Source organism: Falco peregrinus, chromosome 19 (genome assembly GCF_023634155.1).
Source record: "Falco peregrinus isolate bFalPer1 chromosome 19, bFalPer1.pri, whole genome shotgun sequence".
NCBI classification, from domain to species: domain Eukaryota; kingdom Metazoa; phylum Chordata; class Aves; order Falconiformes; family Falconidae; genus Falco; species Falco peregrinus.
The window spans coordinates 3120874-3141878 of record NC_073740.1 but is presented as its reverse complement, the minus strand read 5'-3'; the positions used below and the strand labels follow the sequence as shown (position 1 = coordinate 3141878).

General features: G+C 44.4%; 1 protein-coding gene across 8 annotated transcripts in view; it reads right to left on the bottom strand.

Moving 5' to 3' along the window:
- Positions 1-21005, bottom strand: part of LOC101913717 (GON-4-like protein) — a 32116-nt gene that overhangs the window by 11077 nt on the left and 34 nt on the right. For 4 of the 8 annotated variants that reach the window (XM_055792359.1, XM_055792360.1, XM_055792361.1 and 1 more), the window contains exons 1-19: positions 20132-20949; positions 18169-18330; positions 17228-17424; positions 15716-15790; positions 15330-15380; positions 14889-14939; positions 14142-14237; positions 13790-13894; positions 13082-13252; positions 12048-12240; positions 11173-11274; positions 10442-10482; positions 10048-10151; positions 7609-7807; positions 3647-3733; positions 2951-3122; positions 2099-2243; positions 1750-1900; positions 958-1074 (exon numbers count right to left, since the gene is read on the bottom strand). In XM_055792359.1, the coding sequence (XP_055648334.1) occupies positions 958-1074; positions 1750-1900; positions 2099-2243; positions 2951-3122; positions 3647-3733; positions 7609-7807; positions 10048-10151; positions 10442-10482; positions 11173-11274; positions 12048-12240; positions 13082-13252; positions 13790-13894; positions 14142-14237; positions 14889-14939; positions 15330-15380; positions 15716-15790; positions 17228-17424; positions 18169-18330; positions 20132-20735 (2823 nt within the window). In that variant the 5' untranslated portion in view covers positions 20736-20949. Of the gene's footprint in view, positions 1-957; positions 1075-1749; positions 1901-2098; positions 2244-2950; positions 3123-3646; positions 3734-7608; positions 7808-10047; positions 10152-10441; positions 10483-11172; positions 11275-12047; positions 12241-13081; positions 13253-13789; positions 13895-14141; positions 14238-14888; positions 14940-15329; positions 15381-15715; positions 15791-17227; positions 17425-18168; positions 18331-18447; positions 20090-20131; positions 20950-21005 lie in introns of those variants that run through there. The other 4 variants (XM_055792363.1, XM_055792365.1, XM_055792364.1 and 1 more) reach the window with 4 other exon arrangements.

Below are 21005 nucleotides of genomic sequence, written 5' to 3'. Positions count from 1 at the left end.
CATAGGCTATTTCTCTATTACAGCCTCCAAACAGCACCACAGAAGGTGACACACACCATCTTGCTTCTAAAAGTGAAGTATTTACTTTCTACTGCTGTATATTAATTTATATTTGCCGTATATTACTTCATATTCATGAGTTTACTCCAAAGCCTTCAAAAGAATCTGAGAGCTGGAAAGACACAACAGAACTGAATTGCTTTGTAAAGGTTCCCTTAATAAATACAAGATTTCGTGGGAAGGAAGCTTCACTGTAACAGTGAAATACAACGGGCAATTAGAGAACTGGATTTCATGGCATCTGGCTCCAATTCTTTCCTCAGATACAGTCCTAGACTGACTCGCAGGCATGGTCACTATACCTGCAACTTAAAAACCCCCACCCCAAACCCCCAGATTCCTTCTCTTCTCTTAGAGGGTGAGGTTTTTAAGGGGGAAGAACACAGCCTCTTCTCATGGCTGTAATACAGTGACTGACTGGTAAAGATGGCAACACTGCTAACCGTAAGGCAAGGGTCAGACTACGTTGATTAACAAATTCACAAAGCTAAATAAAACCAACACATCAAACCAGAAACGTTAGAAATACACCCATGTAGCAAAACGAGGATGTGAGACCAAATGCTGGATGTCCCTGGTAAGTTCAATCACGTACTGCAGCTGGGCAGACAAGCACCAAGAGCAGTGTGTAATGCTTGTAATGCTTGCACTTGCCAAGTGCTGCTGGCTTTGCTATGTTTACTAGCTAGACTTGGGGTAACACAGGCTCCCATGCAATATGATCAGACTACCTTTTGACATCAGAGCTGCAGGCTTATCAAACAACTCACTGTGGACCTAGAGGCTGCAAAGAAAAAGAAAGAAACCAAAACCCAAACAAAGAAACCTGAAAGAAAACCAACCAACAAAAAACCAGCAACCACCACCCTGTGCTGGATGAGTAATAGCAGAAAGTACCTTTAGCCAAAAAGGCAGGCGATGTTCTTCTCTCTCCACAGGTGGCTTCCACTCATTAGGTTGGATTTCCTCACAGCACTTGAACAGAATGGGCAGCTGTTTTGTCTTTTTGTAGTACTGTGTGGAGAGAACACAAGACAAGACGACTGTGGTCAGATCACCTGTCCAGTAACTGCTGGGATGCAGGATAAGGAATGTGCTCTGTAAAAGTGCTCATGTCAATAAAGCGACTCTCATCACTACTATTTTAATAAGGTACTACCCACAGAAACATTAAAAAAAAAAAAAAGGCTGAACAAGAGCTCACTGCCATCTTGGTTTCTCTCAAAAGCAAGCACGAAGTTATAGCAGATGTGCAGGCGTACTTGCTTTAAGTGTTTCTCGTTCTTACTCTTTCTTCAGCAGTGGCCATTAGCTTATGTGATGGGGTATTTGGCCAGCTGGACCTTCACCCTGACTGCAGACAGCACTTTTGTTTAAGCTTCGCTACTTGAAGTTTATTTGTATGAGTTTGTCAGGATTACTGAAGCCACAGTTGTACTAGGACTGCCTGCAAGTGCTGGGCTCTAAAGAGTCAAAATAGTAACATAAGTACTCGCAAAGTACAGAGGACAAGGTCTTTTTGAAGAAATTCTCATTGCTAAGGATGACAGACATTTTATTTTAAGAAAGTGTCAGCACACACACAAAAAGGTCCTTGGAACAAACAGCACATCTCCTCTTGTGCAACAAACGCCAACCAGACACACAAATATGAAGAACACCAAACCATAATCTGAACGCGTCACTTACTCTGATGATATTATCAGGGGCTCGATTCATATTGAGATTCTTGATTCGTACTGTAAGCTGGTGGGCAGTTTTTGTTGGCAAGAGATACTTGCTGATCAAAGGCTTTGGAAACTCTGTCCCTTCAAAATGTTTCAGACCTAAAGCTAATAAACTGAAGAATGAAGAAACAAGGAGACGGGGGGGGGGGGGGGGGGGGGGAAGACAGTAAGTCCTTTAGACAGTACAGCAGATTGCTATTTGGATGTGCTGTTGCACAATACACAGACATCCCAGAATCTGCATCCTAGAAATTCTCCTTAACAAAGGAGTCTTGTTTATATGCATTTTATTCAATAATTCTAACACCTACTTGTCCTCTGCCTTGGTGAAGATAATCTTGTCCCGGGGAGGGTTTGCTTTCAAGGCACATATTGGCAGTAACTCTGGATACATAAAGACTCTCCTTGTTGCCAAAATCCATGCTACTTGCTTTGGCAAACATGGAAATTCATTGGCTGTGAAAAGAATTAACAGATATGAAAATGAACAAACAATGTTTTTTCACAACTGACTTCTCAAAAGCACTGTTTCTTTTACTCTCTTCACTGCATCAAGAGAGAGATTTTCTCCCTGGTTTTTAGAATTTGCGTATTTCCTGTGTTTTGCCCATTAAGTTTATATCAGCAAAAGGTACAATTACGTGCCCCTTCCATCTTTTCTTTTGCTCTGTATGAGAAAGCACCTGTAAAAAGCTCTGTTTATTTCAAGGTTCTGCCATCCTCTAGGTAGCAGAAAAATCACAAACCAAACTATTTGGAAGACACAGGTTGGAGCTTTTTTTTTTTTCACTAGCATACTCCAACAGAAGGAAAATTTCCTTGATGTGTGTTAACCAACACATCTGGCACAATTATTTCCAGTTTCATAGTTTCTTGATGGACTTCTGCAGCTCAAAACATCATCTGCAGAACAATAAATGGCAGGATTATGATGCCAAAAGTCAACAGCTGATGTAACATGCTTCACTGTCTTGCAAGTTGAAGAAGCAAAAAGGGAGTCAATAAGGTGGATGGGTTTATCTAAAAATGTCACAAAATTAACAAAAAAATAAAAAGTATCGTTCTGAACAGCAGTCTGAACCATATTTCATCTGTAGGGTGCAGAGCATGAAATAATTCTTGCTGCAAATGCTTCCCTGCCTCTTGTCCCTTCAAATACATACCACTCTTCTTCACAGCTTTGCGAGGGCTCCAGTCAACTTGGACTTGGGCATGAAAATCTTCAATGAGCTGCAGCGCTCCCTTCAAGTTACATGGCTGGAACATTGTCTGAAACTTAGGATTGAACGACAGACGAAGGAGTGTAGAGCTTCGAGCAAAGTTACCAAGCTCACTCTGCAAAGTCGAACACAGAAAAAGATAAAAGAACGTGCCTTCAAATGGAAGGTAAAGAACAAATACATGCAACGCAATAATGCAAAAAATAAAAGCTGGTGAAGTGACAGCCATAAAAAAAAAAGTAGAGTGTTACAGATCTTATTTTTGAGCATTACAAATCTAGGAACAGAGGAATTTTATTTTTTTTTTTTATTCCCCAACTTCCCAGAAACTTTCAAGGTCACAGAATATTCACTAATTGCAGAAGCTGTGGTTTTTTGAGCTTTGTTTTCAGTATTTCCAAGAAAATAATAAATAAAAAAATACAAAGACATGCCAATTCAAAGCACTGTTAGTCAGCACAATGTGAATTATTTGTCTAAATATTGAGCATGTTCATAGTAGGCTAACAACATCAATCCCTTACTGAGTGGTAGTCTGTCTCAATTTCATGGGACCAATTAAATAAATTAAGTTCTCTAAATATCTCAGTGACCAGCAATCACTAAAATTAATGCAGCTCAATTTTAGAATAGCCTTACCAAAAACATCCTGGTAGTACCAGCCTCTGAACTTAAAGCAGGGTTGGAGCTTGCGAGAAGATGGATTTGAGTCAGAAGCTGAACATGCTGGAAGAATAAAACCAGACAAATTATTATTTTCAGTGTTATCAGATATCCAAGAACCTGGAAAGCATAAGTATAGAGGCACAAGAAGTATCTCGCGAGCACCCAAAAAATCACATCCTGACTTCAAAAAACCTTTTAAGCAACAGAAAACTGAGGGGAAACTTTAATATCCACTGGCAAGAAGTTTATGACACAGATTTTGAATACGCCGTCTGTTTAAGTCTTAGGGCAGATCCCTTTTGTGCCACGTCTCATACCATAACAATCAATACACAAAGGATGTTTTTTTCTAATTAAATACTAAAGTTTTTCTTCAGAAACAATGCCTTCAGCTATCAGAACTCCCCATTATGCACACAAACACCGTACATCTTGCTTTGCAGCTCAAAAATTAACAAGGTCACTTAAATCTACCTGTACAATGCAAGATCCGTTCTTTAGCTCATATCTGAGAGGTCTGTGCTCTTTCCTTGCTGCCACAGACCAAGACATGCCACTCACGAAGTACGCAGGATATCAAAACAACTACTCAGCAAACCCTGTATCAAGTTCACACAAAACTTTGTCCTCCCCGATTCAGTTGACAGTAAGTTTGAAGTTTTGCGAAGTCCTCTTCAACTTTCTACGGACACGGAAAAAAATTCTCGAAGTACAGCTTCTCATCGACGCTGCTGATAGCTTTTAAAATGTTCAGACTGTATTTCTACACAGTTTTGCGTGGTGGGAGGAGAAGAAAAAAAATCCAAACTACATCAAGAGTAATATTAGAATCATATAATGGTGTGGGTCGAGAGGGACCTTAAAGATCATCTAGTTCCAAGCCCCTGCCACGGGCAGGGGGACACCCATCCCACCAGCCCGGGGCGCTCCCAGCCCCATCCAGCCTGGCCTTGCGCATGTCCAGGGCTCTGGGCAGCCTGTGCCAGCGCCTCGCCACCCCCACAGGGGAGAATTTCTTCCAAACATCTAATCTCCACCTCCCCTCTTCCAGCTTAAAGCCATTCCCCCTTGCCCTATCGCTACAGGCCCTGCTAAAAGCCCCTCTCCAGCTTTGTCAGCCCCCTCGGGCACTGGGAGCTGCTCCACAGTCTCCCCAGAGCCGTCTCTTCTCCAGGCTGAGCAACCCCAGCCCGCCCCCACAGCAGAGAGGCTCCAGCCCTCGGATCATCTTCATGGCCTCCTCTAGACTCACTCCAACAGGTCCATGTCCTTCTTATGTTGGGAGGCCCAGAGCTGAACACAGTTAGGTTCACCTCCGACCTCGCGACAGCAGGTGATTCATGACAGAGAGGCAATTCTCCCCCCCTGCACCTGCTGGTCACGCTTCTTTTGATGTGGCCCAGGATTCAGTTGGCTTTCTGGGCTGCAAGTGCACGTTGCCAGGCCATGTTGAGCTTCACATCCATCAACACACCCAAGTCTTCCTCCTCAGGGCTGCTCTCAATCCATTCTCTGCCCAGCCTGAACTTGTGCTTGGAATTGCCCCAACCCAGGTGCAGGACCTTGCCCTTGGGTTGCTGAATTTCTATGAGGTTCACACGGGCCCACCTCTCAAGCCTGTCAAGTTCCTTCTAGATGGTATCCCTTTCCTCCAGCACGTCCACCCTGCCACACAGCTTGGAGTTGTCAGCAAGCTTGCTGAAGGTGCACTCAATGCCAGTGTCCATGGGACTAACAAAGATGTTAAACAGCGCTGGTTCCAGTATGGACTACTGAGGAATGCCACTCGTCACTGGTATCCACTTGGACATTGAGCCGTTAACCACAACTCTCAGTGCAACCATCCAGTCAATTCCTTATCTGTTGAGTGGGTCCATCCGTCAAATCTGTGTCTCTCCAGTTTAGAGACAAGGATGTCACACGGGACAGTGTCAAATGAATCGCACAAATCCAGGTAGATGACATCAGTTGCTCTTCCCTCATACACTGTGGTTGGCTGACCTCAGCTGGATGCCAGGTGCCCACCAGGCTGCTCTATCACTCCCCTCCTTAGCAGTACAGGATGGGAAGAAAATAAGATGGAAAAACCCCTTGTGGGTCAACATAAAGGCAGTTTAATAAAGCAACAGCAAAAGCTGCACATGTGGAAGCGAAGGAAAACAAAAGACATTATTCTCTACTTCCCATCCGCAGGCAATGTTTGGTCACTTCCCAGGAAGCAGGGCTTCAGTATATGTAGCAGTTGCTCCAGAAGACAAATGTCGTAAATAATGAATGCCCCCTTCTTCCTTTCCCTTAGCTTTTATATCTCATCAGACGCCATATGGTATGGGACATCCCTTTGGCCACTTTGGGTCAGCTGTCCTGGCTATGTCCCCTTCCAAGATGCTGCCCACCCCCAGCCTACTGGCGATGGCCGGGGTGGGGGAGGCTGGAGAGACAGCCGTGATGCTGTGCGAGCGCTGCTCAGCAGTGGCCAAAGCACTGGTTTGTCATCGCTGCCTTCCCAGCGCCCGGTACAAGCACAGTGCTGTGAGGGCTGCTGCGGGCTCACCCAGACCCAATGCACACCCCAACACCATAGTCCCACCATAGAAGGCCACCAAATTTGTCAAGCGTGATTAGCCCCTAGCGAAACCATGTCAGCTGTCACCAATCTCCTCCTTAGTTTCCATGTGCCTCAGCACAGTTTCCAGGAGGATATGATCCATGAGCTTGCCAGGCGACAAGGTGAGACTGCCCAGCCTGTAGCTTCCCAGGTCTTCTTTATTTCCCTTTTTGAAAATGGGGGTTACATTTCCCCTTTTCCAGTCACTGGGTACTTCACCGAATGACCATGACTTCCCAAATATGATGAAGAGTGGCTTAGCCACTTCATCTATCAGTTCCCTCATCAGATGGACTTGTGCACCTTCAGGTTCCTTAGATGATCTCAAACCTAATCTTCTCCAACAGCGGGTGGTTCTTCCTTCCCCCAGCCCCCGCCCTTTTCCTTCTGTGACCTGGGCAGTGCGGATGGAGCACTTGCTGGTGAAGACCAAGATGAAAAAAAAACATCAAGTACCTCAGCCTTCTCCATGTCCTGGGTAACCAGGACTCTCATTTCTTTCCAGAGAGGACTCAAGTTTTCCCTAGTCTTCCTTTTATCATTTTTATTAATTTTATTTTATTAAATATCCTTTTATTTACCTGTAGAAGCTTTTCTCCTTGCCCCTGATGTTCCTGGCCAGATTTAATTCCTGACCTTAGCTTTCCTCCCCTGATTCCTAGCTGCTAGGACAATTTCTCCATATTCCTCCTGTCCTTGCTTCCACCTTCTGTAGACTTCCTTTTTGTGTTTGGCCAGGACCTCCCTGTTCACCCATGCATGGCATTTTTGCCCGACTTCCTTGTCGTTGGGATGCATCACTCCTGAGCTGGGGGGGGGGGGTGACCCTTGAATATTACCCAGCTTTCCTGGGCCCCTCTGCCCTCCAGGGCTTTATCCCAGGGTACTCTACCAAGACAGATCCCTGAAGAGGCCAGAGTCTGCTCTCCTGAAGTCCAGGGTAGCGATCTTGCTCTGCAGCCTCCTTGCTGCCTTAAGGATCTTGAACTCCGTGTATTAATATTCTCAGAAAGCAATAAAGTAGTTAGTGAAAACAGGATTTTGACAGATTACAGTCAGAATTCAAACATGCCAAGGCAGCTAACTCACATGAGAACAATACAGATGCCAAGAAATAAGCTCTACTTTGCACAATCAATTCAAATTACCTTTCATTGTTGAATCAGGCATGTGAGTATCACCTATTAAAGCTCTGGCTGCAAATGTAGCTTCTTCAATTAATTTCTTTAAGGAAGCACACCAAAGTGCTTGCCGTACCATTGGCTCTCCCACCCCCTATGGTATACAGCAAATATTCACTGGGTCAGACCAAATAACGTTTTATTACCTGCTGCATTTGCTGCTGGAGCCTCTTTCTTTGCACACTGTCCAGAACAAGGCTCTGGAGAGGCTTCTCATTTTGAGGTTTTGATTTTTCTATCTCCTGTGGTGGCTTTATTGAGGATTTTTTCATTCTCAGCTGCTCAAGCTGTTCCTTCACTGTCCGGTGTTGTTCATTCAGTAAGTTGGCCAGAGGCTCTTCAAATCTGTTTGAGATCAGGCAGACCAAAATAAAATAAGCGTATGATTTAATAACCATTCACGTTCATTTAGGACATTTTACTCTGTGTCTGGAATGCACAGTTTCAGAATTATCATCCCTGTACTACTCCACACTTTGACAGCATACATACAGTTGGTTTATACATAAATCTTTTCATCTACCACAGCACTGTTATAGTTCTGGGATGTAATGCTTCAACTGTTTATTCCAAGGACAGTTAACAGTCTTGTCCACTGTTCCCAATCATACCCCATGTCTGTTTCACTCAAGTGCTCAGATACCCTCAACAGCAGTCAGGATCTAAGATAATGTTAGAATGTTAGAACGAATCTTATTTAACTTGTATCATCAGGCAAGGTCTGAACCCAAAGTATTATGGGTGGCATTTTACCACAAGGATCTCCAGAAAGATCACACACTGACTCAAATGCTGTTACTTAAAAAAAAAAGCAAAACCAAAAACAAAACTAAAAAAAACCCCAAACATTACCTAGCTTCATGCAGAATACTCTACTAGACATCTGCTGATACTATAGTAAGAGCTACTCCTATCACAGAAAAGAGGATATACATATTACAATCCTTTCAAAACCAGCTTTGACTATTCCCTGCTTTTTGACAGATTCTTACTTTATTTTAGCTACACCAGTTAATACTCTGATTTCTACTAGTGATCAGCTTCACTTCTGTAATAGGCCTGAAGTCAGCTATAAGTAAAGTTGTTCCATCATGCTACTAATGCAAGGTGTCATAAAAACAACTACCCTAGCAAATGGGTATTTTACCAAAAAACAACTTCAGAATCCTGTAGATAGATATATCTATGTATATAGATAAAACTGGGGAAGAAACAACTGGGAGAACTGCCCACCGAAGACACATACAACCCACCATCAAAGACAAAGGCACACAAATAGTAAGAGAGAGATAACGTTTCCCTGCTTTTAGTCTGTAGCTGGTTTAAGAATTGCTGCACTCCCCTCTGGTACTGCTCATCCCAGAGAGAGTATTAAGAAACTCCAGCCTTCATTTTAGCTCCTTTCCCAAACAGAAACAGCTTGATCTTGAGCTGATCTGCCCCATAAACAAGGAGACACCACTCATACCACAGTTCCCCTTTAGCCAGTTTCTGCAACTGGTTAGAGCAGTATTATTACCTAGAATAAAGGCCTTAGACTCTCCTCTTGCGGGCACTGTTTCAAATATAACCCATACCAAAAATCATCAAAAGCCAATTTCCAAACATTTTAGTCATGTCAGACCTAGGTCTCAGCCATCTTATGCAGTCTTTTTCCTTAGAAAAGGCCACTGTTACATCCAAGATATTTACTTAAAAGATAAGGTGACACACTTGGCCAAACCAGCTCCTCAAGTGTTTCCTGTCATCAAATAAAAATTTAAGAGCGCTAAGTGACCCTTACTCCACCCCTTAACAATAATAAACATTTTTAAAGGCAAGAAAAGTATTATTTTCTTGAAATTACTCCAGAACGTTACACCCACCATGACAGTGTAAAGCACAACAATTAAGACAGCTAAAGTGGCTATCACTCTTGAGGTTGGGACCTTCTTCGCTCAGGTCCTACACAGCTTTGATCACATGCAGCACCACCCCAGTACCTGCTGTTCCTCTACCCACTGCCTTGAAGCATTATCGCCAGCCATGCAGTATCCTGCTCCACCAGTGTTAGTTTAACAGCTGAAGTGACTTTGCAGGTAGTGAAGCTATTTTTTCAGAAGAATTAGCCTAATAAAGGGGGGATATGTGGATGGACTTGAGAAATGAACACAATTTAAATACACAGGGACAGTACCTATAGCATGGAAATTAAAGAATCCTCTACTAGAGACGCTGGCTTGTTGGAACAGATCACCATTCTGAAAAACCTCAGCTGTTTATAGCTACGGTACAGAATAGCCAGCACCAATCTCTCAGTACAGGCATTCTTGCTGTCTTTTTGAACAGTTACATTTTCATTATCATCGTTTTCTTTAGATGCATCACAATCAGTAAAGTCAAATGTGGCAGACAGAAAAAAAAGGGTCAAGTGTTCAATCTCACCAATCAAAATGACTCAGAGCTTTCAAAACAGTGGCCTGTGCTGAAAAGGCATTATTATCTCTTTGGCGGATGGCATAGTACAGCTGCAGGTAACCATAGGCTTTTTATCGTAACAGACTTGTAACTATTTAATTGTACAACTGTAACCAAAATTATCCTACCTAAGTGCCTGTGGCGTATTAAAATTTGGCCGTGACTCTGTAACATTATCTTCATCTTCTGGACCTTCATCTTCCATGTTTGAGAAACCCATCTCGTCCTGAAACTGACAGCAAATGTGTAGCAACAGTCAGGAATAGAAAGCTCAAGCAGTGCATTTACCATCATCTGTCTTCAGCTAATAAAGCTCATGATGATCCTTTTAGCACAGACATTCACCTCTGCAGGGACTTACAGAAGTTCCTATGTATGTTCTTTCCAAAGGCTAAAATTTACGCTTTTATGGTGGGGCCCTTTGCACTAAGCATCTTACAGAGACCACCCCTTTATGGCTTTAGGGACTTCATGTCAGATCCAAGATCTATTCTTCAGTGCTATACCAAATTTATCACTTACTGTCTCAAACAGCTCCTCCATCAGTTCATTCACTTCCTTTTCTGCAAGTAAAATTAAAGAAGTATGAAGATTCCTTTTCCAAGAAACACTTAGCAATCCTGTCATAATATCAAGTCATTTAAGGAATCTCTCTTGCAAAGAGAAACCTTCCTCTTGCAGAGAGAGGACCAAGAAGGAAAGGCTCCTGATACTATATCCCTTTTTAATGCTGGGCCCCAAAAAACTTCAGCCAAGACTGTTTTGGTTCAAAAACGTAATATAAAAACTAATTTTCAGAATTAAATTTACAGTTATGTTACCTTGTAATAAGACCTAAACCAAGCGCACTTTGCTGAAAAGATGAAAAGCAGTATGTTTATAAAACGAACTCGAAGATTGTAAGGACTTGGAGAAAATTTAATTACACTCAAGTCATAAGGCAATCATTCAATTCTGAATTGGCTGAAGCTTTATGAAAGACTGTACTATCACCTATGTATTATTCTTCAGTCTTTGCTACAGGGTGAAGTTGCATCTGCTGGCACAGCAGCTCTGGCTAGATCCTTTCATGTATTCACAGAAAGCCAGCTTTGCACAGAAAAGCTTTTCAAGTCAGTACACAGATTTATTTATTTTTTTAATTAGCCAACACTGCAAAATCTTCGCAACAAAACACTCACTTTTCAAAATATATTACTAATCCTAACAAGGAAGAATGGATCCAAAGAAGGTGGGATTCCCAAAGGACTTACTGGTAATTCTCACAGCACGATCATTTCTGAAATCTTCTGTGTCTGGTTCATCCAGATCTTCCAGGAAGTTGTACTCGGGGTCATCATCATCATCTGCTTCATCTAGTAAGAAGCATGATTTGAAAAATCACTACCCTGCCCCAAGACCAATCAGTTACCAGGAGCAGAAGCACTTCATTTACTACCTGACCAGGCACAAAGAGGGCTACAATTACTGCTTGAAACTGTATGAATGTTCCTTTTTATGGAAGTGATATCAAGCCCATCTTCTTTTCAAACTGAGCTACTAGCATCCTTATTTGTAGCCATCCCCATTCTAAAGAAAAGCTAGATTCATTCTTTGTGACCTGAGTTTCAGCTAAATTTAGGATTGAAGTGGTATTATTTCACTTTGTGTTTTATATTCAATTTGCAAAACTGTAAGGAACTAGTAAATTCAGGACAAAAGGAAGTCAAGCCCCAAAGCTTGTTCTTGTTTCTCCTTGAAGAATAAAATAGTTGTTTCTACCAAAACAAGTCATGTCCCTAACAAGGAGCATGACACACTCAGATTCAGGTATATCAATGCTACCAGCTTCAGGACCCAGCACAATGGATTAAGGGCTAAAACACGTAACTTTTAGTTTTGGTTACCAGTTACTGCATGTGCTGGCTAATAAATATTTACAAGTGAGACACCTGAAGTTTAAAAACCCTCACAAATGTCCAGAGAGAAGATGAGGAAAGCTGATGGCATGCAAAACATGCATATTACTAAACAAGATAATGGCTACAGCCAAGAACATCATGTATAAACAGAAAGAAAAAGCTCCAGGCTTTCAATGTAACCCCTAATTCCAGTGAACAACAACAACAACAATGTATCTGTTGTATACCTTCATTCTCCACATCATCGTTCATGAGTCCTCCAAGCCACCTTTTCCATTCTTCATCATCTGCAGTGTTGGGATCATACATATCAGGTGTGATATCTGGGGCTCGGAGCTCAGCCTCCAGCTGACCCAGCGGAACATCCTTCAGCGGTCTCTTTGATCGGGTTCGGAAGGCAATGAGGCTGTCTTCCAGAGACTAAGAGGTGAAGGAAAAGCACAATGGAATTACAACAGCTCTGCTTTCCTCAGTTTCTCCAGCAGTGGGATTTTCACCCCAGCCGAAAAAGCCCAATACCAAAAATGTTAAGATTCCTGCCACAAAGCATCATTTACTTTGGTAGCCTGAGAAAAGTAAACTTCCATTACTCTTGCTATTAAACCACTATTGTTTATAAATATATTATTGTTCATTTATCTCATCCTAAACTCATATCTGCTACCATGGAAGCAATCTCCATTTGCAGTATTTGATTGTTTCACGTATGTTTTACTGAGTTTGCCCTCTTTGCTATCCGACATTAATCCCGAGCAGCAGCAGCACAGGACTGTCTCTTCATGACCCCTCACCCTTGCACACTAACACAGACCAGTAATATTTTTCTGATTATTAATATGAAACAGTGGTTCTCTTTACAACCAAGCTTCCTCAGGTGCTAATCTATACTTGTCTGCAAAACACAAATAAGCTGACAGGATATCTTCCAAAAGGAAAACTATTTTCCTCAATTATGTAAATGTCATAGAATTACATCTAACAGCCAGATCAATGGCAGCGAGAGACCTATGAGCATAAATAGTGCAGTTCCAATACAAGAAACTAAAAGCACAGGTCACTAACAACACTTTACTAACAGCTACCTCTGTTCTCTCACAAAGCTAGCATCCTACACACTATGGAGATTCAACTTCTTTGAAGTTACAGAAGGAGAGCAAGATGCAGCAAAAGTGAGAGCAGAGAACACCAGAAAGCTACCTTCCTTCCAACAAATTTTACTCAAATTAAAACCACACGGTTACAGCATCCCCCAAACCAGTACCTGGTAAGAATCCATGCACACTGGGCTTGAAGCCAATTCTTCATCCACTGCATGCAGCTTCTCCATGAACGTGCTGTCTTTGTTTTGCTTTGGTTTAGGAGGTGGTGGAGGTCCCATGGGAACTACTTCAGCACTAATATGTCTAACAACAGATGTAGTAACCTTCTCCATCTAATTAAAAACACCTTTGTGTTAAAAGGTTTTATTTAGAACATAAATTTCCAAGGACAGAATAAATCTCCTTTTCTGCTTGACCAGTGTCTAGCACAATAGAAATGAAATAAACGCTTCACAGAAGGAAATGGATTCTTCATATTACACTCAGTTTGGTTTTCAGAGAGTACAAATAAATTTACTATTCAAAAGACTTGGAGGAAAGGAGACGTTTGGAACATTTGAGTATCAGTGTCAACATTACTAGAGCTGATAAACCTGAACACTAGTAACTGTGGCACACCCCCAGCCCTCCAAAAACCAAACCCATGACAAGTAGAACACGGAAAAATCACGTTTATTTTAGACTAAGCTCTTTCTGCAAGGGATGCACTTCACTACTTATGCAGGAACCACTGGAGTGGGACCCTAAAGCCACATAGCACCTGTAATGTCACACAGCTTTAAGCAATAACGTGTATTTTTGCTTTTGCATTAATAATTTAGGACTAGTGACTGAAAGTTTTTTCTAAAGGCAGCAAAAAACAAGTTCACCTCGCAAAGCGTCCCGCCTTCTTCATCAGATGATCGCCTTGTCCTAGATCGTTTTGCTCCCCGAGGAGAAGAAGCAGTGCTCTCTACATCACTTTCCAGTAAGCTCTGTAGCACAAAAGATGCAAAACGCAATCAAACAATCATGCCACAATCAAACACTGCTTCAACTAATATTCCAAAGACTCCTTTTTAGCCAAATGAATAAAGTAGCACTGAAGAAAGATTACTAGAATGTCCAGGACAACTTAAAAGTTTTCACGTGTTAAAATAAAGCAAGCATTCTACTACCTTAAACACACAGGTAAGTCCATGCATGCTGAACGAAACAGGTCTTTGTACAAGCTGCATTTACCTCTTCTGCAGTCTCATCCTCATCCTCATCATCAGGCTGGTACTCTTCATCAGAAGAATCATCTTCCTCAAGAGGAATGTCCACAAACTGAGGAGGCTGCAACAGAACAGAAAAAAGGCGTCAACTTTTTAACGGTGGACTGTCTTGCCTGTAAGAGTGCATGTCTATCAGGATCAGAGATTTCCAACTGAGGAAAATCCCTGAAGGTCAGAGAGGAAGGAGACTACTGACAAAAGCTGAAGAAACCAAAGAAATTACTAAAGTAAGATTGGTTAAGCAAAGGAAGTGATTTGAAAAGGTGCAAGAAAATTATTTAGCATTTATATGACGGAAACACTGCATGAGCAGACACTATTTCAAAGACATGTTTCTAGTACTTGAATGGCCATTCACTCCTGCTACACTGCTGAATCCTGCCTACACCTAGGTAACAAATCTTTTGGAGCAGGCAGAGCTCAGGAAAAGAACCTGAGACCAAGGCCACATTTCCAGGCAGTCCTACAGCGTATAAAACAGTCCCAGGGAGGAGCATGTCATCACCTCCCCATGTTCTGTCTTCCCCTGAAGGCAGCTCTTTTGGGCCACCTGCGCTCCTGCTGCTACGTTAACTGCATTGCCCACCCTGTCTGCAATGCTCCTGGTCACCAATACTCCCAACAGGAGTCTGCTCCGCCCCTCCAAAAAATTCCTTGCTCAGCAAGGTGCCTTTAAGTATGGTCTCCGATTTCCCAGCAGTAGTTCACTTACCTTCACCTCATTTGCCTTCTTAATTGGAGATATATTCCATGTTGGAATCACCTAAAGATAGCAAAACCACTTTAACTGTCTTTGAAAAGCACGGTGTTGCACAGCTTACACAATCTATCAAATCACATGAGTACTTGAGCTTGAGCTCTCATTCTCCAAAGTAGCCAAGTAACAACAAACTTCAAACAAAGGCTTTCTAAACTGCCCGCATGATCTTTACAAGCAATAACGTTAGTATAATGGATACTGTCAATTCACTGCATTTTCTAACTCTCACCTTGTTCTATTCTGCTCATCTAAAATGAATTCTATTTTACATTAACTTATTTTTTTCATTTTAAGAATAAGTCACTTAAAAGTGCACTTCACACTTCTTTTACAATAATCAAAACCATTCACATAAGAGGAGGGTGCAATAGTAAAAGCAGATGATGTACTTACCACTCCTTTCTCCACAACTTCCTTCAGTTTAGAACGAGTCATTTTGGGCTCCTGAGAGTTTAAAACAACACAACAGCAACCTATTCAGCTATTTTCCTTAACTGCAAACTTTTCCCCAGCAACTCTTCACTACAAGACTTGTCTCTTTTTTTCAAATCCACTACCTTTTAGACATGATCAAAGCAGCGTCAAAAATAACCCCTCATAATTCTGTTTCATAATTTAAACTCATACAGAGACACTACTCAATTCATCCAGGTGGCAAATCTGGTAATGAAACTTAAATTATGGTACCACCTATTCTCTCCATACCACATCACGGACCAAGAAGATAAACTGCTGAAGATATCGTGCATTTGGAACAACTGAAAAAGCTTTTTACTTACAAACAAAGGTATATCTTCTGTCTCACTGATGGCTGCTTTCATCATGGCAACCACATGCTCATTTGTGATTACTTCCTACAGGGACACACAAAAAAGTCTCCTTTACATTCAGTTTGTTTAAAAAGAAATCCACTTAAGGAAAGATGATGGATAAATACTCAGCATACAATATACTTTGTACGATAAATTATAATAGAATTATATTAAATATATATTGTATACATATATTACATAATATATAACATATAATATTATAGAATTGTATGATAAAAAGATTGTTCAGTGATTAGACAAGAAAATATGAAGCACAGCAGCGATAGAAACATTTGCACTATATACTCTGTGAATGCTCCACAGAATAAATCTCCAGCAGAAGAAAACAGGCGCAACAAAAGCCCACGCCAATTTCCCTTCCCCCATGTCATACAACCAGTAAAATCTGCCTACCCCAGCCACATGAAAAATGCTGCTATGAACCTGCAACAGAAAACTCACAAGCTTTCAAAATAGCAAGGCTCTAATTCTCTGGAGAAAGTACGTAATAATCTACTCTTTGAAACCTTGTGCTACATCATTTCAGAAAGCATTGTATATATCTGAAAGAAACAGGGGAAGGCAGAAGAGACCCCAGTATCCATGACTACATTTTCTGACTGACACCATAAGGTTCCAGGGAGGGTAGGCGACAGATATTTACAGCCCTTCCACAGCACCGTGTGACAGAGAAAGGCATTAATTTACAGCACTTGCACAAAATCAGCTGATGAATCTGCCTGAAAGAATCATGGCAGTCTCCAGTTTGTTTGCCACAGGGATGGCAAAAAGGGAAACATATCTGAGATCACCCGGATTAGAACATCACTAGCTGCAGGGGAAAAAAGAAAAGCACAACTTGCGATCCTGTGGGAAAATAAATACTACTGCTCTCCAGACCCTGCTTGTGAGATAAACCAAAATCTAAACCTAATATAGGTGTAGAATTAAGAGTTTCACTACACAGCTGTGACAACGCGAATACTCTTCTTGCAGTTCATTTATAACTGGAAATTCTGTGATGTATTTTGATGTTGGTTTGGGTCATTAACCAAGAGTAATGCATTTCTGTCAACACCACTAGAATTCCATCAGGACTTTATGATGAAACAGTTCACTCAAAACAAGAAACATTTGAGTTCACAGTGTTACACCGCCTCAGCTGGAACCAGAAGCATGCATTTTAGTTCAATTATTACTGTACTGCAGTACAGTAAAACAGACCCATTTGCCATTGTTAATAGATCGAAGTCAGGGATCGATACCTATTAACAAGGCCAGGTCCAGGTAACTTACACAGACACCACAGGATTCTCTCTTTACAGCTTTTTATAGCAGAGGTTAGGACACGGGTGCCTACCAAGTCTTCCTCGTCCATGAAATCAAGTGCTGCCATTGCTACCATACTCAAGTCTAGCATGTACTTTCTCAGAAAGCTGGGCACTTCTCCACTCCCCGTGACAGTCCCACCGCACTCACATGCAGGATGTTTCGCACGTTGACAACTGTCAGGTTATGTTGTTTAGCTCCATCTTCTAAGGTGCGGTCAAGGGTATCATCCAGCTTGATGTCACAAGACAAAGATCCTTCCTCTTCTTGACTTTTCCCTTCTCTTTTCCTTTTGGTTGCCTTCCTCCTCCTCTTCCTTCTCTCAATATCCTCTCCATCTTGCTCCTCTGAAAATGAATAAAAATGGAATCTAAAAATTCAGGTACTTCACACTCAGCACATTCTGACAATGTAAGTATTTTTTTTTAAAAAAAGCTAAAATTCTGCAGCTACTGAAGTGGCAGCAGCTTTCCAACAGCTGATAAGGAGATCATCCAAACGGAGATGGCTGTAAGAACCAGACGCAGTTTTTTGAACAATGGCTTCACATTCTGTAGGACCTGAGTGGGTCACGTTAGTCAAGCAAATAAAGGTTATGTATTTGCCGTTTCTAAAAGTGATTTGACAGAATGGTCTCAGCAGCCTTTTTACACCTTTTCCAGGAGGTGTTTTAAGTATGCCATCCAGATTAAAAGTTGCAAAACTCCAGGGGCCATACAGCAAGAGCAGATGACAGTTTCTAGGACTTAAAGTGCTCCTCAGTTGGTGCTGCTCTGCTGACTCAGGAAAATGAAAGAATTGTAACTTCCTCCAAAGGAAAGCAGTGCTTTTAGTAACAGAAAATCACAGAGGTCAGCTCCACCAAGTTTCATTGGATACCTACAGTTTATTTAGCCACTGAATTACAGGAGCATGGGGTGAAAACTTCAAAAAAACATCGCACCTAAACAGCCTCTGCTGTAGTGCACACATTTCCAGAGTTCTGCATCTACTGCATCAAGTCACAGGTCTGTCCCTTGCACAAAGCTTATGCAATGGAATCAACTGCCCCAAATCCTCATTTTTCTCATCACTCTGCTGGGGCCACTCACCAGCTCTAATGTTCTTCAGTGGCTTTACCATGGTAGGACTTCTAACAGCCAGCTGCGAAGAACTTCTCACTGGAGACTCTGGCACTGCAGACTGGTTTTCAGTCAGATACGGATCTCTCTGTGAATTCATTTCCACTTCTGTATACAGCTTAGGTGTTTTCCCTGTAAACAGTATACGCTAAATTGTAGTCAGATATGCCATACAGACACAGCAGAGTTAAGAGGCTGCTGCAATTACAGAAATTTATCACGACCCATTCAAAACTGCACAAGTCTAACCCAGCTTGTGAAAGTGATGCAGGCAGGCTGAACGCTGCAGCAGCAGTCCCATCTTGCTGGAACAGCTCCAGGTAAAGAGATCTCCAGCTATTTCAGTCTTGTTCCCTCCACTACCAGTTCTGCACAGCTACGCTCAAAATTGTTCCTGTCAAACGATCCAGTCACAAAAAGATGATTTGTTTAAAACATGGTTGTACTCCCTGTTGTATAAATGCAACCACAGCAACAAATCAACAGCAGGCACTCCTTCACCCAGACAGGTTATTCACAGCTAGCCCAGCACAGCTGACTGCAACCTTCAGATGCAGTTTCACAGCCCCCTTGGGCCACTTTCAAACTACACTACTGCTGACAGCAGTGGCTACGTGCCCTTCTCACTCCTGCTCTGCAGAGTCCTAGAATACAGCTGGGAACGGAATCCTGTTCCATGCTCCTTTCTCCTGACACAAAAGTAGCTTTCAGTCAAATCAGTGAGCTGATCACAGCAGCAAGAGAACCAGAGATGACACTTTTCACAAGGAAACAAGGAAGCGCCGTCCCTTTTGCTGCAGCCTGTAGTTACACAGGTATACGATTATTAAAAACCAGCTGAAACCTAAAGTTTCACGAACACCTTAATCCAGTAAGAAAACACACTGTCATCCAGTAAAACCAGCTCCCCGACACTGCAGCAGCTGCTGCTCTGGGCTGGCACAGCTGTTGCTGTAGCTGCACAGAAAATCCGATCAGGGAGTTGATCCAGATGGAGAGGAAGAAACACCACCACCCCCACACTTCCCTCACACCCCCACTTTTTTTGCCAGATCCACTCTCCAATCTAACTGAGCTCACTCAAAGATGTATGTCAGAAGAGAAAAAGATTGGGACGGGCCATCTGAGGAAAGAACCACTCACTTCAGTAAGGTTAAAGACAGCTGGAGATACAGAATTACTATCACCTTGACCGTGAACACCTCTTGCCTCCCTTGCCAGCTCACACTTCCACTGAGCAAACCTCAGAGAACACAAAGCTCACCTGGGCTTTCCACAGACTTCCCAAATACCCATGTTCTGCACCAAACCCACGCCTAGCTATTAAGCCAGGGGCTACTTGCATCGCCTGTTGCAGGGGGGCTCAGCAGGGTCCCCCTGGACGTCTACTGCAAACGCCTGAACTATCTTCTGAGAATGATAGCAAATATGGACAAAAACCTCTGAAAGCCAGTATTTCTGGAAGCAGCAGCTCATGCTTTTGCTAGTGTCACAACTCACTAGCCAAACATTTGTTTTGAAAAACCAAAGGGCAGGTGGCCGCTCCACAGCGAAGCCTGGGCTCGCAGAGCCCTGCCAGGGCCAGCGGGAGCCACCCAACACCCAGGGCCCACCCTGCTGCCCCCCCGGAGACCAGCTACCGGGCGCAAGGCCGGGGGGGCAAGGCCGGGGAGCGTGGGCAGGCCTGGAAACCTGCGCATTTTAGTTAGGAAAATTGGAAAAAAGCGAGTTGAAAGCGCCTGGTGCTCGGCGGCACTAGGGGTAAGCAGCTCCCCAAGTTCCCCGTGAGGTCTGGCCTGTGCTGAGGCCGGCGCCCCCCGGCTCTGCGAGCTGGACGCCCGCCGGCTCGAGGTGCGGCGGAAAAAACAAACCAGCCACCGGAGCAGCTCGGCCCACCGGGCCGGCCCGGCGCGAGGCGAGTCCTGAGCGTTACCTTCCGCCGCCGCCGAGGGGCCCTCGGGGAGCGGCGGGGCCGCGGAGGCCTCCTTCGCGCCCGGCGCCTCCGGAGCGGGGCCCGTGGCCGGCCTGCCCGGGAGCCTCTTCCCGCCCTTCGGCGCCGCTTCCCCGGGCCCCCTCCACAGGGCCGCGCCGCAGGCGGGCTGCCCGCCGGCCCGGCCCGGCCCCGCTCTGGCGGAGGAGGCGCCGCCATCGGCAGCCCCCGCCGAGGAGGAGGCGCCGGCGCCGGGCAGCTCCCCGTCCTCCCCGGCGCCGCCGCGCTCCCGCGGGCTCTGCGGCCCCGCCACGGCCGCTCTCCTCTTCTTGCACGGCAGCATCTTCAGCGAGAGCGACATCCCGGCGCCCACCTGGAAGAGAGGAAAGCGGCTGGCAGCGGCACTCCGCCGCCCGGGCCGGGCCGCGCCGTCCTGTCCCGTCCCGCTCGCTCCGTAGGAAGCGGAAGCGCCGACCCCCCCGCGCAGGCGCCGCGCCGCCATGTTACCCGGCCGCGGAGCAGCCGCCGCCATGTTGGCGGCGCAGGGGCCGCCGGCGCCCCCGTGACGACGCGGGGCGGCGGGAGCGGCGAGCGCAGCCGCGGCCATCTTGGCTGGGCGACCTGCCCGCTGCCTAGCTCCGGGTCTCCCCCGCCCCCGGCCGCCGCCGCCGCCCCGGGGGGTGATCCCGTGAGGGAGGGAGGGAGGGAGGGAGGGCCTGGCCAGTGCTGCCTCCCGCGCCCCCCGCCTCCGCCCGTCAGCCCCGCTGCCGTGTCCCCACGGCGGGGGAGCGGGGTCACCGGCCCCGCCAGCCCACGCACACGCCCCCGCCGCGCCGCTGCCGCCCGGCTGCTGCCCCGGGAGGCGCCGCCGGAGCCC